Source organism: Eumetopias jubatus, unplaced genomic scaffold, assembly GCF_037043125.1.
Source record: "Eumetopias jubatus isolate StellerSeaLion01/CBP00866 unplaced genomic scaffold, mEumJub1_p1.0 scaffold_6, whole genome shotgun sequence".
Lineage (NCBI taxonomy): Eukaryota > Metazoa > Chordata > Mammalia > Carnivora > Otariidae > Eumetopias > Eumetopias jubatus.
Window position 1 is genome coordinate 28,195,959 of NW_028274812.1, and position 14,400 is coordinate 28,210,358.

The 14,400-nt window shown below is 40.1% G+C and overlaps 1 protein-coding gene across 1 annotated transcript in view; it reads right to left on the bottom strand.

Moving 5' to 3' along the window:
* Positions 1-14,061, bottom strand: part of PEX7 (peroxisomal biogenesis factor 7) — an 83,229-nt gene extending 69,168 nt beyond the window's left edge. The window contains exons 1-3 of the mRNA XM_028121461.2: positions 13,836-14,061; positions 12,266-12,323; positions 10,715-10,865 (exon numbers count right to left, since the gene is read on the bottom strand). Of these exons, the coding sequence (XP_027977262.1) occupies positions 10,715-10,865; positions 12,266-12,323; positions 13,836-13,965 (339 nt within the window). The 5' untranslated portion in view covers positions 13,966-14,061. The remainder of the gene's footprint in view (positions 1-10,714; positions 10,866-12,265; positions 12,324-13,835) is intronic.
* Between the last annotated feature and the right edge of the window lie 339 nt (positions 14,062-14,400).

A 14,400-nucleotide genomic window follows, 5' to 3' on the forward strand; every position in this document is an offset into this window, starting at 1 on the left:
TCAACAAGTATTTATTAAGCACCTACTGTGTTAGACGAGACAGATAAAGTCCCCGCCCTCAAGGATCATAGACAGGCTCTAAATAAAAAATTTCAGATTGTGATTTTAAAGAAAAGCTACAGAGCAAAACAAACCAAGGGGAGGAGACTGGGAAACAACGACAGGGGGAAGGAGTCATTTCTTGATAGAGCGGACAGGGAAGACCCCGCTGAGCAGAGACCTGCATGTAGCAAAGACAGAACTCTACAGGGTTGAGAGGAAAGGCTTTGTCAGAAGAACAGGAAAAGACCCAGAAGCAGGAAACAGGCTTGTCACGGTTAAAGAACAGAAAGGTCTAGCAGGAGGGACAAGAACCCAAAGGAACATGGTTACAAGTTTGTATATAATTCTCTCTCTTTTTTTTAAAGATTTTATTTATTTGAGAGAGCGAGAATGAGAGATGGAGAGAGAGCACATGAGAGGGGGGAGGGTCAGAGGGAGAAGCAGACTCCCTCCTGAGCAGGGAGCCTGATGCAGGACTGGATCCCAGGACTCCAGGATCATGACCTGAGCTGAAGGCAGTCGCTTAACCAACTGAGCCACCCAGGCGCCCCATGTACATAATTCTCTTAAGAGGCTACAGCCATCGAGCCTACGCTGGCTACCACCTAGACTGCAGGGAGCATCCTTCCACTGCTCTCCCCATCCATCCTTGCTCACGTCCAATCCATGATCTGCACTACATAAACACACACGTCATTCCCCTGTAGGAAGCCCTTTGACGGTTTCATACTATGGGTCTCCTACAACTTACCATCTTCACTCAACAGTGAGATTTATCCTTGCTGCTGCTTATTACCCAAAGGTCAAAGTCATGCAAAACCGTGAATGGTTTAGGGATGCATACATATGCTGTAAAATTAAAAAAAAAAAAGAAAGAAAACAGAAATAGAAATTCAGCATTAGTGGTTACTCCTGGGAAGAAGGGCGTAAAGACAAAAGGAGGGAGAATGACAGACTCAGAAAAAAAAAAGTAGATAGAAGAAAAATAGCATCTGTAAAGCAGGAGCTCCAACGGCATAAGGAATGTTTTATTTCTTAAGTCAGATGATGAATATGCAAGCATTCATTATACATTTTTACAGCTTACATATATTTCATACGTAAGAAATATATCATGGCAAATTTTTAAAAATCTTCAACACCTTTCCACTGATTTTAGCTTAACAGCCAAGATGCTAATTCTTCCAGGCATGCAGGCTCAATCCCTCCCCTTCAAGCGTGCACTTTTCCTTTGCCTCTAACCCTATTCCTCTGGCCTCTCCATCTGAATAGTTAATTCCTACTCTCCCTGCAAATGTAAGGATGCCTTCTGGTCCCTTCCCCAGACAAGATCCTTTCCTCCTGTAGCACTCCATACATTCCAGCACTGATCACATTATCAAGGAGATAACCTGCAAGCTCCAGCCCCCCTCCCTAGAGAGGGACGAGGACTCCAGCAGGGCAAGGACACCATGCCTGACTTGTTCATCTTCCCGGCTAGGCCTCACACCATCCCTTGTACACAGTTGGGTTAATCAAAGTTTCTGGAATGGATGAAGGGGCGGAGAAACAAATCTGAATGAAGAGCACATCTCACATCAGTCTAGTCTGCCCCCCTTTCCCTATTCCCAATTCCTCCCCCACTCCCATTCAAACAGTGGACATGGCTTAATGGTCAGTTTAAGGATAAAAAAGAAGAGGGGTATGCAGTTATGCTTTAAAAGCAGGGTCCTCTAAAGGCCTATCTTATGTAATTACTCTTGGCAGTGGTGAAGAAAATTAATTGAGAAACTGCAAAAAGAAAAAAAAATAACCCTGAACAATATTTTGTGCTGCTTTATGAAATGTGAACCTTATCAAAACCACCATTTGAGAGGACAAATTTTATTACTGAAACCAATTCCCAAAGAGCTCATTTTTAATCTACTATAGAGCATTGCCCTTTTTAAGTTGGTCTATTTAATTAAAAATCATCAAATAAAAACTGTCCAGAATGCTCATACTTGTCTGTATCAATACAAAGGAAAGGGACCCTGACTTTTAATTACTGAGCGATTAGAAAAGGCTACATATTTCTTGTAATGTGAAACAAGTTTTTTTTTAATTTATCATTATAGAAACTTTAAAATGCACATAAAAGAAGAAATACCATAATAAATCCCCAGGTATCCATCACCTACTTTTCATAATTATCAACATTTTGCCACCTTGTTTCATCTGTCCGGTTACCAACTGACTGACTGCTGGATATTTTAACATCCGACCACTTCTGGGGCGCCCGGGTGGCTCAGTCGTTAAGTGTCTGCCTTCGGCTCGGGTCATGGTCCCAGGGTCCTGGGATCAAGCCCTGCATCGGGCTCTCCCTGCTCCGCGGGAAGCCTGCTTCTCCCTCTGCCCACTCCCCCTGCTTGTGTTCCCTCTCTCAGTGTGTCTCTCTCTGTCAAATAAATAAAATTAAAAACAAAAACAAAAACAAAAAAAATCAGACCAATTCACTCATAATTAATTAAGCAGATAAGGATGTTTTCCTTTCTTAGAGAAGCACAAGGCTATAGTCACCTAACAAGATGAATATCATCCAAAACTCAGTCCACATTCTTATTTTCCTGAGTGTCTCAAAAATGTCTTTTTACAGTTGGTTTATTTGAACCAGAAACCAAACAAAACCCACATTTTACATTTAGTTGTTGTCTCTTAGATCTAATCTAGGAAAGTCCTCCTCTCCCACCTTGCTCTTCCCACCCACCCTTCCCATGATATTTGTACTTGTTGAAGACACAGAGTTAATGGTTCTGTAGAATCTCCTATACTCTGGATTTGGCTGTTTCCTCGTGGTGTTACCATTTTCCTCTACCCTTCCCATTCCTTTAAGTTGGAAGTTAGGTCTAGAGGCTTGATTACATTCAGTTCAATCTTTTTTTTTTAGCTTCCTATTGTATTAGGTGTATAATTGCTGGTTGACCCACTTTCAGTGATCCTAAAACTATTCAGAAGATGTATCAATGTTAAATTAATGTTTTAGCATCCATGGAAAACCTTTGCCTACAGTTGTTACTTCATTTGGGGATACTCAATGGTGACTTTCTAATTATGCTATTCCTTCTGCATTTATTAGCCAGAATTCTGTTAAGGAGAAATTTTTCACATCAAGCATCTGATTATTCCACAATAAAATTCATACAAGAAAGGCAGGATAAGTGCCTTGATTCTTTATCTTACCAATTTTCAGAATGAGTCCACTGTCCTAGTAATCTTTAGTGGTGACCAGTTGTTGTTTCTTAATGATTACAATTCACGGAATGGGTGGAAATATACATATAAGTGTATGGTCTCTCTACACATTGTCTCTTCTAAACTTTTGATGTGATCCCAGTGGCCTTTCATAGTTTTCTGACACAAGAAGATGTCTTGGATTCATCTTGTATGTTTCCTCTCAGTCCTGGAATCAACTATCTCTCCAAAGATCCCAGTTCCTTCTAGTGGGAAATGGTATTTAGAGACAGTAATCTGGGCACTAGGGATATTTACTGTGACTGAGTTGTCAATTGCTTTTTGGTCTTTATAGTCCAAAGAACCAGGACATATGTACTTTTTTAAACAGAGAAAAATAAATCATGAGTCTGTACAGATGTTTCTTTGTTGTCGTTGTTGTTTGTTTTTTGTTTTTTTTAATGTACAGATATTTCTCATTCAACTTTAAAATTAAATGTCTCTTTTTAATTTCTTTATTCTCATCACTTTTCTCTTAGATAAAAATTTTTGGTTTCTGATAACATAATTACTGCTCTGCTTTAACCTACAATATGAGAGTTTTCTTTTATTTAAATTCAATTAGCCAACATAGAGTACATCATTAGTTTCAGATGTAGAGTTCTATAATTCATCAGTTGCATATAACACCCAGTGCTCATCATATCACGTCATGCCCTTCTTAACACTCATCACCCAATTACCCCATCCCCCAAACAACTCCCCTCCAGCAACCCTCAGTTTGTTTCCTAGAGTCAAGAGTCTTTCATGGTTTGTCCCTCTCTGATTACTTCCCATTCAGTTTTCCCTCCCTTCCCCTATGATCCTCTACGCTGTTTCTTATAGTCCACATATGAGTGAAAGAACATGATAACTGTCTTTCTATAATATAAGAGTTTCAAAATAACAATACTGATCTTTCTGAATGCAGTTTAAAACTTCTTTGCAATTCTTTTTGTTTGTCAGGCATATCTCATTAGGTTATGGACAATCACGATACTGTATTTTTAAAGTCACTAGAAATAATTATTTTCAATACCTGGTTATGATGCCAATTTTATATAGTACTAGATTGATTCATTTGTTTTCAATTTTTAGCAATTGCTTTTTTTCTTTTTTAATTAAATGGTGGTTTTTAATTTTGTAAAATATTTCCATTGTTCCAAGGTCAAAAGTGTAATACAAGTTATATTGGAGAAATTGTCCATCCTTGGCCCCTCTCCCCTGATTTCTTCCCTTTAAAGGTAACCACTTTTATTAGCTTTTGGATTATCTTTCCACTGGTCCTTGTGAAATATATACAGAGATAACTATATATATACATACAAATATATATACACATATACATGTGCATATAAAATATATATAAAATTGCTCCCTGTCTCACATAAAACATAAATTCGAAATATATTTAAATAGCTCTGCCAATAATTCCATAGGATAACTTCATTGGATATCAGATTGTAACTAAACTAAAAAGAATTTCTAGTTTCACATTATTTAAAATTATCAAATAAGGCTGTATCATTCTCCTACATATGTTTCTTACTAGATCTAAAGTAGGAGCCATGGCGTTCTAATTTCTAGACACGATTCACTTACCAACCTGCTCTGGAGACAAGCACAGTGTTTGAGACCCACAATGAGTATATGACAGAGAGACTACAGATATAGTGGCAGTAGTCATGCATGAAAGTCATTCTTGACCCAAAAATAGGACTATCATTTTCTCTTCCTTTAAAAAAAAAAGTTTTAAAGCTTTGAGTTTACCCCTTTGCAAGGCAAATCAGGTCACGCTTTTTATTAAATATTTGTTAAAATCTACATTTTGAATCTACAACCCTCGAGATATTAGACAATATACGTATTAAGGTCATTAGAACAGAATGCCTATTAAGTTAAAGCAGTGTGCATCGCTGCACAGTGAAATCATCTGGGAATCTACATAATGCTCGGCTCCAACCCCCAGACATTGTGACCTGGGTATGAAAATTTTTGAAAGGTCCTTAGGTGATTCCAGTATGTTAGAATCCAACACACACACCCTAGGTTCCAGTCACACCAGAGGACCCATGAGCGCCTGGACATGTCATGCTCTTTCACAGATCTGCACCTGTGCAGATGCTTTTCTCTACCAGAAATGTCCTCCTCCCTCTGGGCTGCCAGTGAATTCCTACTAATTGTCCAAGACTCAGCTCAAATGGCATCTCTTTTGTGCCCTCTCTGTACCTTCTAGATACTTCTTTTCAATATAATCACACTGTATTAAATGGTTTGCTAGCATGTCCCAGAACTACTACCAGAAATCAGCACCTGAGTCTTATTCATATTTGCATCTTCAATGACTAGCATATGCCTGGCACATAACACATGTACCAGTATGGACAGATCTATCTTCTTTTTTTTTTGAGAAAGAGAGAATGTGAGTGTGGGAGGGGGAGAATCTTTTTTTAAGAGAGAGAGCATGAGTGGCAGGGAGGGGGAGAGGGGGAGAGAGAATCTTAAGCAGGCTCCACCTCCAGTGTGGAGCCCCACGCAGGGCTTAATCTCACAACCCTGAGATCATGACCTGAGCCAAAACCAAGAGTCAGACACTCAACTGACTGAGCCACCCAGGTGCCCCCAGATCTAGCTTTTTAAATACAAGTTAAAACTTTAAAATACTAAACAAAATAAAAAATAAAAAAAAAGTGAATGCTTTAAAAACATAAGGATTGAAAAGTGGTGAAGGATATCACATCCTGTTCATAGTAAAATCCAGAAAGACTCAATTGACACATAATTTGAAAATATTTTTCTCCATAATTACAATTTTAGGGGGAGGAAGATTTACACTTATTTTGAATTGTAATAAAAATCTTACTGCAGTAACCTACTCCAGAATTTAGGTGACTAAATACCCACAAGGAAATATATCAAGTTCAACTGTAACCTGGAAAAAAGGAAGAGAGGAGGAAGAGAGTAAGGGAAAAAGAAAAGAGATAGATCTCTTTAGCTGAGAAGTCTGTTGTGCAGTTAAACATAAATGCAATTTCTAAAGGGAACAAACTGGTGTTAAATGCATGACTCACTATCATTCTGCATTCATATTTTTATGGGCATCCATCACTATAAACTTTCCAGCTTCTATCACTATCATAGGAGTAAATAATTGATTTTTTTAAAGTAAGCAAGGTCTTAACCATATGGCACATGTTTACTACAAAATGTATAGTTAAATACATTCTCTCCACAATAAGATACTATAGTTGTATACTTACTTCAAAGATAAGTTTTCATAACCAAAAACTTCAAGTGGATCAAATCTTTTAAAAAAAAGTTCATCAAATTGATAAGGTTACTATTTGACAATGAAGACAAACGTTAACTATTTAAAAAAAAAAACTGTAATCAGCACACGGGAAACTAGATACTGATGTAAACATTAAATTGAGTCACTGTCACCTTGAAAGTCATTCCTAACCAACTCTCAGTAGCACCATGTTGTAAGGCATGACGTACAGAAACAAAATTCTCAGTTCACCCTCTCTTCTCCTTCTTGCTGGATCTTTTTAAAATTTTCCTATTTTTCCACTCCTAGTATATATTCAGCAGCAGGCTAAGCCACCGGCATTTAATGGGCTCAAAAGACATAATGGCCTCTGCAGGCACCAGGTAAACAAAGGAGAGAAGAATCAGATTCTTGCTTTGAGGCTAAGTTTAGAAGCTATGCACACGGATAATGTTCATGTTTTTCTTCCTTTCCATTTCACCAAGCCCTTCATTCCCCAGGCCTAAAATATATCTAGGTCTTGGATTTCTCCTTTTCACTTCAGCACCTACCCATCTGATTATCTGAAAACTGATTGTTGGACATTTTCTCAGTTACCAAGTGATGAAATGGGTAAGTGCAGGATTCCTAACTTGTTCTGTACCTTTTTAACCCTAGTATAATAAGATATAATAATAAGAGCTCTTAATTATTTAGTGTTGGCTCTGTTCTAAGTACTTACAACAACCCTAGGACATAGGCTACTATTATCCTCCTCAGTTTGCAAATGAAGAAACTAATTTTCAGGAGAAACAAGTAACTTCGCCCAGGGTCCCACAGCAGCTAAGTTACAGAGCCAGGATTCAATCCAAAGTTGATTGAAACCAAGCTACTCATCCTTATTCTATACTATTATCCATGGGAAAAAACAACCCATTGTTTGCTATTCTTGAACATGCTGGTGGGAAAAAAAATAAAAGGAAATCAGCTATGCTCGTTCACTTACTAATTTATTTAACAAATATTTATTAGCTCCTCAAAACTCTCACTTGCTCTTAAATCCTTTTCAGTGTTTCTAGTATTTGATATAAGAGACATGCTTCGAATATATGCTGTATTTCTCTCCAATGACAAAATGCCAAATATTTGGTATTTTAATACTGAGCCTTAAGTTAATCACCAGAAATTCATTCCCTTCACAATCTCACAGCAGATGGCTTTTGCGAGTACCCTACATTCTCTATTCACCACCCTGCTTGGCATACTTTGATTTTTACTAAGGACTGTGAGAAAGACAAGTATGTTGTAGCAGAGCCAATCTCCCTTTCTTCCTTGCTCACAAAACCCTAATTCTGTCCTTCAGGGAAAAAGCTCCGTCCCTTCCTCATCCCAGGGCTGAATCTTGTTTAGGTGAAGGCAGGAATGGTGGCTTGTTTCCCTCATAAGTGATACGGTTAGGATTGGGGATATGATGCTCTTCTAGCCATGGAGATGTGAAGAGGGGTCTGCTGTAGAGCTTTGAGGAAGCCTTTCCTCAAAAGGAGTCCCAAGACAGGGACGTTCACTTTTTTTGCCCTTTGCCCTTCAAAGGGGATAAGATGATACTGGGACCTATAAGCAGCATATGGAGAAAACCATGCCCACTGAGGATAAAAGAGTGGAAAGGCAAGGACCGCCTGTGTATCTGATGGCACTGCCAAGCCCTGAGTAACCAAGCAGCACCCATTCCTTCTCCATACCCTTGGTTATGTGAGATAATAAACTCCGTTGAATCTACTTTTCGTTGTATTCTCTATTACATGAACAGCCACGGCATCCTAACTGACACAAGCACTTATCAAAAATTGCGTTGGAAAAGAAATTAAGGGGAAATAGCCTGAAAGAAAAAAACCCACAAAGATGTCTTCAGCTCAAAAAAACCCAGTTACGTAACTATAGAATGATATAAACCTGGCTTCAGAGCAGTTCAAAGAACAAGAGATAGAGGCGCCTTACCAGTGGATTCAAAGTAAGCCAACACTACGACATGGCCAAGGAAAATGTACAGCCAGCCATGTTATGTAATATTATTAGAACCAGAGGCTCAAGATTATGGTGGCAAAGTTTTAAAAAGCTCAGGGGCACCTGGGTGGCTCAGTCGTTAAGTGTCTGCCTTCAGCCCGGGTCATGATCCCAGGGTCCCGGGATCGAGTCCCACATCGGGCTCCCTGCTCAGCGGGAAGCCTCCTTCTCCCTCTCCCACCCCCCTGCTTGTGATCCCTCTCTCGCTATGTCTCTCTGTCAAATAAATAAATAAAATCTTAAAAAAAAAAAAAAGTTTTAAAAAGCTCAGCACTGATCATCACATTTCTAGAATAAATAATGTATGCAATGCCAGAAATGACCATGAAAAAGGGGAGTATGCAAAGGAATTTACCAAGAGGGTAAAAGATAGAGAGACCATGTAATCTGAAGATAGGCTGAAAGAATTACAGATGCATAGTCTGGAAGAGGAAAGACTAAAAGGGGTCATGGTGGCTATTTTCAAGGGTTCCCTGGAAAAGGGGTGCTGGACTCATTCTCATCACTTCAGAGAAAAGGCATTAGAAACAACAGTTGGTTGACAGGAGGTAGATTTGGACTTAAGAGAGCAATTTTCTAACCATTAGAGCAATCTAAAGTCGAATAAGTTATCTCATGAGATAGTGAGATCTACTTTCACTGAGATGAAGTAAAGGCTGAGTGACTATCATCAGGAACATTCTGGAGCAGTATTTCCCAGAGAGTAGTACACATACCACTGGTTGTACAAGAGATGATTTTAACTGGCACATACGTTTTATTTCATTCATTACATATTTAAACATACATTGCAAACGAATAAATGTACATTCTAAGTTAGCCATCAATTCCATGGCTTCCTAAATATAACTGTTTTAGGATAAGTGAAATAACAATGTAAAGATCATTTAAAAAATATATTAGCTCAATATATCCCAATTTAACATAACTAGATATATTATTTTATGACCTGTTGGTTATAGTCCTAGAATTTATAAGACAATACAAAGCACTAAAGATTTTAAAAAAAATAAAAAAAACTTTTGAGAGGAAAAATCTTAAAGCAAAAAAAAAAAACTAAGTTAATTATAAGTAGTATTAGAAAAAAGCAAAAATCGTGAAGGTACCACAAAAATGTCCAAATTTTGGACATGCCGCTTTGTGGGGATTCTTGCATTGAACATCCTGAAACTAAAGTTTCTCCTTTACCAGAGTTGTCTTCAGTGATTCTATGAAAACATCATCATTTGTAAGTATAGTACTCAGAGAGAGGCTTCACCATAAAACAGAGGAACTAAGATTTTCCATTATTTTCAGTCACAATCTTAGAGATAGTCATTTTTAATAGCTTTGGCTATACAATGATTTCTTGAATCCTCACATGAGTAATCTTTTTATCACAAAAGACTAACATTCTTGCATCTGATAAAGCATTCACTGGAGGCCTTCTACGGTCCAGACACTGTGGCAGACACAAGTCTTAACGTAAATGTGCAAGTTTTCACTTGAAGGATCTACTGCTACCTTGAGGAAAATTTTTAAACATTTAAGGTAAAACACCAAAAGGCATTGTTCTTACCATCACGTTCATTAAAAATATATATGGTAGTTCTATATGATTGAAAACCAAACTATTTTCTATGCTACCCATATATATACACACAGAACCTACACACATGAACTGGCTTAAGATTTCAAATCTTTTCAGTAAGCGCTCATAATCAGTATTTGATGCTCTTGCTCCAGTATATTCTGAAAATCCTTAGGAATCTTACTGAAGCCCTAGAGGCAATCTTGTGAAGTCTTTGTGAAAAGGCCGCCTACTCCTATCTTCAGTCTGTCGGGGGGGGGGGGGGGGGGGGGGGGGGGCATATCCTCCAGCGGGAAGAAAGTGACGGGCCTCTCCGGAGGAAATGGTGCCACAGCATACTTATACTACTGGAGGCGTCCTCGCAGACTAATGAGAAGCCTGACCTTTTCTTCTTTCCTAGCCCCTCAGGCCAAGATGTACGTTATGTTTCAATAATCCTATAATAAATGGCATCTAACATGCATGAGAAATACCAAAGCTTAAACTTCTTGTCCCCATGTATCCATCCCCAAGTGGATTTCATCCAAAGAAAAACAATGGGCCCAGGAAGACTGCCTTCATACCTCCTGAGTGTGTTCCTTGTAGACTTGCAGGGGCCCGGCAGCCTTGGCGGTGTCCCAGAGCTGCAGTGAGCCATCGCCACTACAAGTGACCAGGACGTGTTCGTTGTTCTCACTCCAGGTCACGTCAAACAAACCATCGTTCCAGTCAAAGCTACACCAGGGAAAGTGAAACAGAACATCTGGTTACCCAGGCAGCCGAACATAAAATAACAATCATAATTTTATAGCTTTTCTTCAAGTTTATCACATACTTTAACACACCTTATGTCACAGAGTCTTCACGACTATGGAAGGTAAGTAGAGCAAGCACTTGACAGATGCAGAAATGCATTCACAGAGGTGAAAAGAACAGCCCAGGGCGCCTGGGTGGTTCAGTCGGTTAAGTGTCTGCCTTTGGCTCATGTCATGATCCCAGGGTCCTGGGATGGAGTCCCACATCAGGCTCCCTGGTCAGTGGGGAGTCTGCTTCTCCCTCTGTCCCACCCCCCCACTTATGCTCACTCTCTCTTTCTCTCTCACTCTCTCTCTAGCAAAAATAAATAAAATCTTTAAAAAACATATTAATAGGGACGCCTGGGTAGCCCAGTCAGTTCGACGCCTGCCTTCCACTCAGGTCATGATCCCAGGGTCCTGGGATCGAGTCCCACATCGGGTTCCCTGCTCCACGGGGAGCCTGCTTCTCCTTCTGCCTCTGCACCTCTCTCTCTCTGTCTCTCATGAATGGATAAATAAAATCTTAAATAAAATAAAATTAAATTAAATTAAATTAAAATAAAATAAAAAATAAAATAAAATAAAATAAAAAATAAAATAAATAAAATAAAATAAAATAAAAAACATATTAATAAAAAAGAGAAAAGAACAGCCCAGGTCATACATATGCCAGAAAACTGCAGAGCTAGATTAAAATTAGGTCTCCCATCTAGAAATTTGGCACGATTTATGTGAGGGAGTGCTGCCATACCTGGGTGCTCCCTGGTTTTTGTGGTCCACAGGAGGGAGCAGCAAGCACTTCACAATACTAATTTAGACCAATGATTTCAACTTTCCACATAAAACTTTCACCTGAGCTGTGAGCAGGTAGTTATCTTCTGACAGGATTTCCTTTCCTTTCTCCGACATTGACTAACCCTGATGGAGGTGTTACTAAGTCCAACAGTCAAGACAGTCATAGAAAGGAGAAAGGGCAAGAAGTGCTAGGTAACTGACAAAATGGATAATCAGCTCCTGAATGAGTAAAACTATGTGAAGAAGACAGCAAAGTTAGAAACGTCCCACAGTACACTAACCAGTTTACATTTTTTTTTATGTTTAAGCTTTATAGTGTATAACTGGATACTAAGAGACAAAGACTTCAGAAGAAAACTGATATAATCACAACTTACTGGCAAAAATATGTTCTCTACCATGCAAATGCTGAAGTTTCTTTTCTATTGCAAATTTAAAAAGTAAAAATTCTTCTACTCATCGAAAAGATTCAAAATCTAATTATATTAAGGCTTTAATAGCAACAGAGAATACATGTAAGTTTAATCATTAGAGCCACCTTACCTTCTAAAAAGTCTAAGCCCAGATTCATTTTGATCCAATATTAGAAGGGTCCCACAGCCTAAGGAAAAAAAAATTCAAGGTCATGCTGTTGAACTTGCCAGGGGAGCATCTAAGGTCAAAGGGGATTGAGCACTGAGTACCTAATTTTACTACCACAAATTCCTCCCTAAAGTTATTGAGACCTTGTATACAAAATGATCAGGATTGTGCTCTCACAATTTCTCTTTCTATATTGCACCTCAACCATGAAATATTAAACTTATCTCACCTACATTTGGGATCCAGACACAGCTCTAACAGAAGGGAGAGGTATTTGAATTTGTATTCTGTGGCCAGGCAGGGTGCCCAGGCACATAAACCTCCCATGTATGTGTCATCATCCCTATTTACACGTAAGAAACCTTTGGCCTCCAGACCCCAGAAACTCTGCTCCTTCTACTCCATTAAACTGCCTCACCAATAAACCTAAAATATATTCAAAATAGGATCTTAAAACAAAATACCTGGTACCACATACTAGGAGGTAAAGTGCTGAATACAATATATCAGTTATCTACCAAAAATGAATTATTTTACTAAGGGACAAGCATATTTTAAAAGTTGTACTTGTTATATGGACTAAGGGAGGAAAAACGCTCTATTTAAACGAGTGATTTTTTTAAAAAAAATACCAACTCTTTGTAAGTTTTTACAAAAGATTTAATTTAAAATATCAAACTCATGAGTCTCAACCTAACTAATGGGCAAGTATTGTAAATCTGAATGTGCAAATGCAAGCAATAAGAGCTAAGTGGTGAGAACATAAGTAAATATTTCTCGCCCTCTGAGGTTTAGAAACCACATCATTTTTTTTTTTCGGCTATAGGACCAAAAAAAAAAAACCTACTATCAAAATCCGATATTATGCAGTGACGTATTTCACAGAGCTTCAGTGCGTAAATAATAGGATACAAATTAAAAGTTAAAAGTTTATGACTGGAACCCCGCCTTTCAATCTAGTCCTTGAAAAGAGACAGTGACCTTGAACCTCCAGCAACTACTTGCAAAAGTGTGTATTCTTCCAGAGACAACAGAAGTAGGGGCGGAACTTGGATCAATTGTCGGGAGACTCCAAGCGTCCGCTGAGGGCCATCCTTCTTACGGACAGAGAGCCTGGATGCAGACTGTGGGGGTGGGGGACCCATTAGCTGGTACTGGGGGGTGACCCTGCAGACCGCCGCCTTCCAAGTACTGGCAGGAGGGGTCACAGCCGCTAAGCCGAGGTGGCGTGTGCCTGGAGGTGGGGGTAGGGGGTCCGGTGGCGGTGGGGAGTCGGTGCACTAAGGAATAAGGACACGAGCCAGTAGGCACCTCCTACGTGCTACTTCCACACTGTAACTGGAAAAAACCACTGACTCGGTCTCCAGTCCCACTCCGGACAAAGAAGGAAGCGGCAACTGGCTCGTTCCTAGGCTCCCCCTGGTGTTCATTTGTGGCACTGCCTACTGTCGGAAGTGCTTTCCGACCGCACGGTGAAGCTGGGGCTCGACGGGAACCCGCCCCCGCCCCCGCCCAGGCGGCGCGGCCTCACCCGCAATGCCGTAGTGCTGGGCTGCGGCGCAGGCCAGCCGGCCCGGCAGGTACGGGGAGAACTCGGCCGCGTAGCCGTGGCGGCCCGGCACCCGCAGCGTCCGCACCGCTCCGCCGCGCGCCCCGCTCATCCCGCCCGCCGCGTCCGGGCCTCGCTGCCCTGGCGCCGCCACAGCCGCTCCGAGTCGGAAGCGCACCGTCCCGACTCGCCAAGTTAGAGACCCCGAAATACGAGGCGGAAGTGAGGACACCAGGAGCCCGGAATGCTAGATTTCGATTGGTCCGCAAAGGAAAGGACTTTGACTCCGACGGAGTCCATTTTTGTTTGGGGCAAAACAAAGAGATTTGCGCCACCTATCCTGAACTAGGCATGGCGAGGCCGTGATTCTAGGGTTAGGTGATGATTCTGACAACTTCTGTTTTTGCGCATCAGCCTTCACTGCGGAGTTTTTTGTGTTTTATTAGTTCATTGAGGTTTTGGAAGACTGGCATCAGGAAGTGTTTCTGACGATTACAAAGTAAGACAAGCTACAGCAACTCTGAAACCAAGCAGCGAGCAAAAAGAC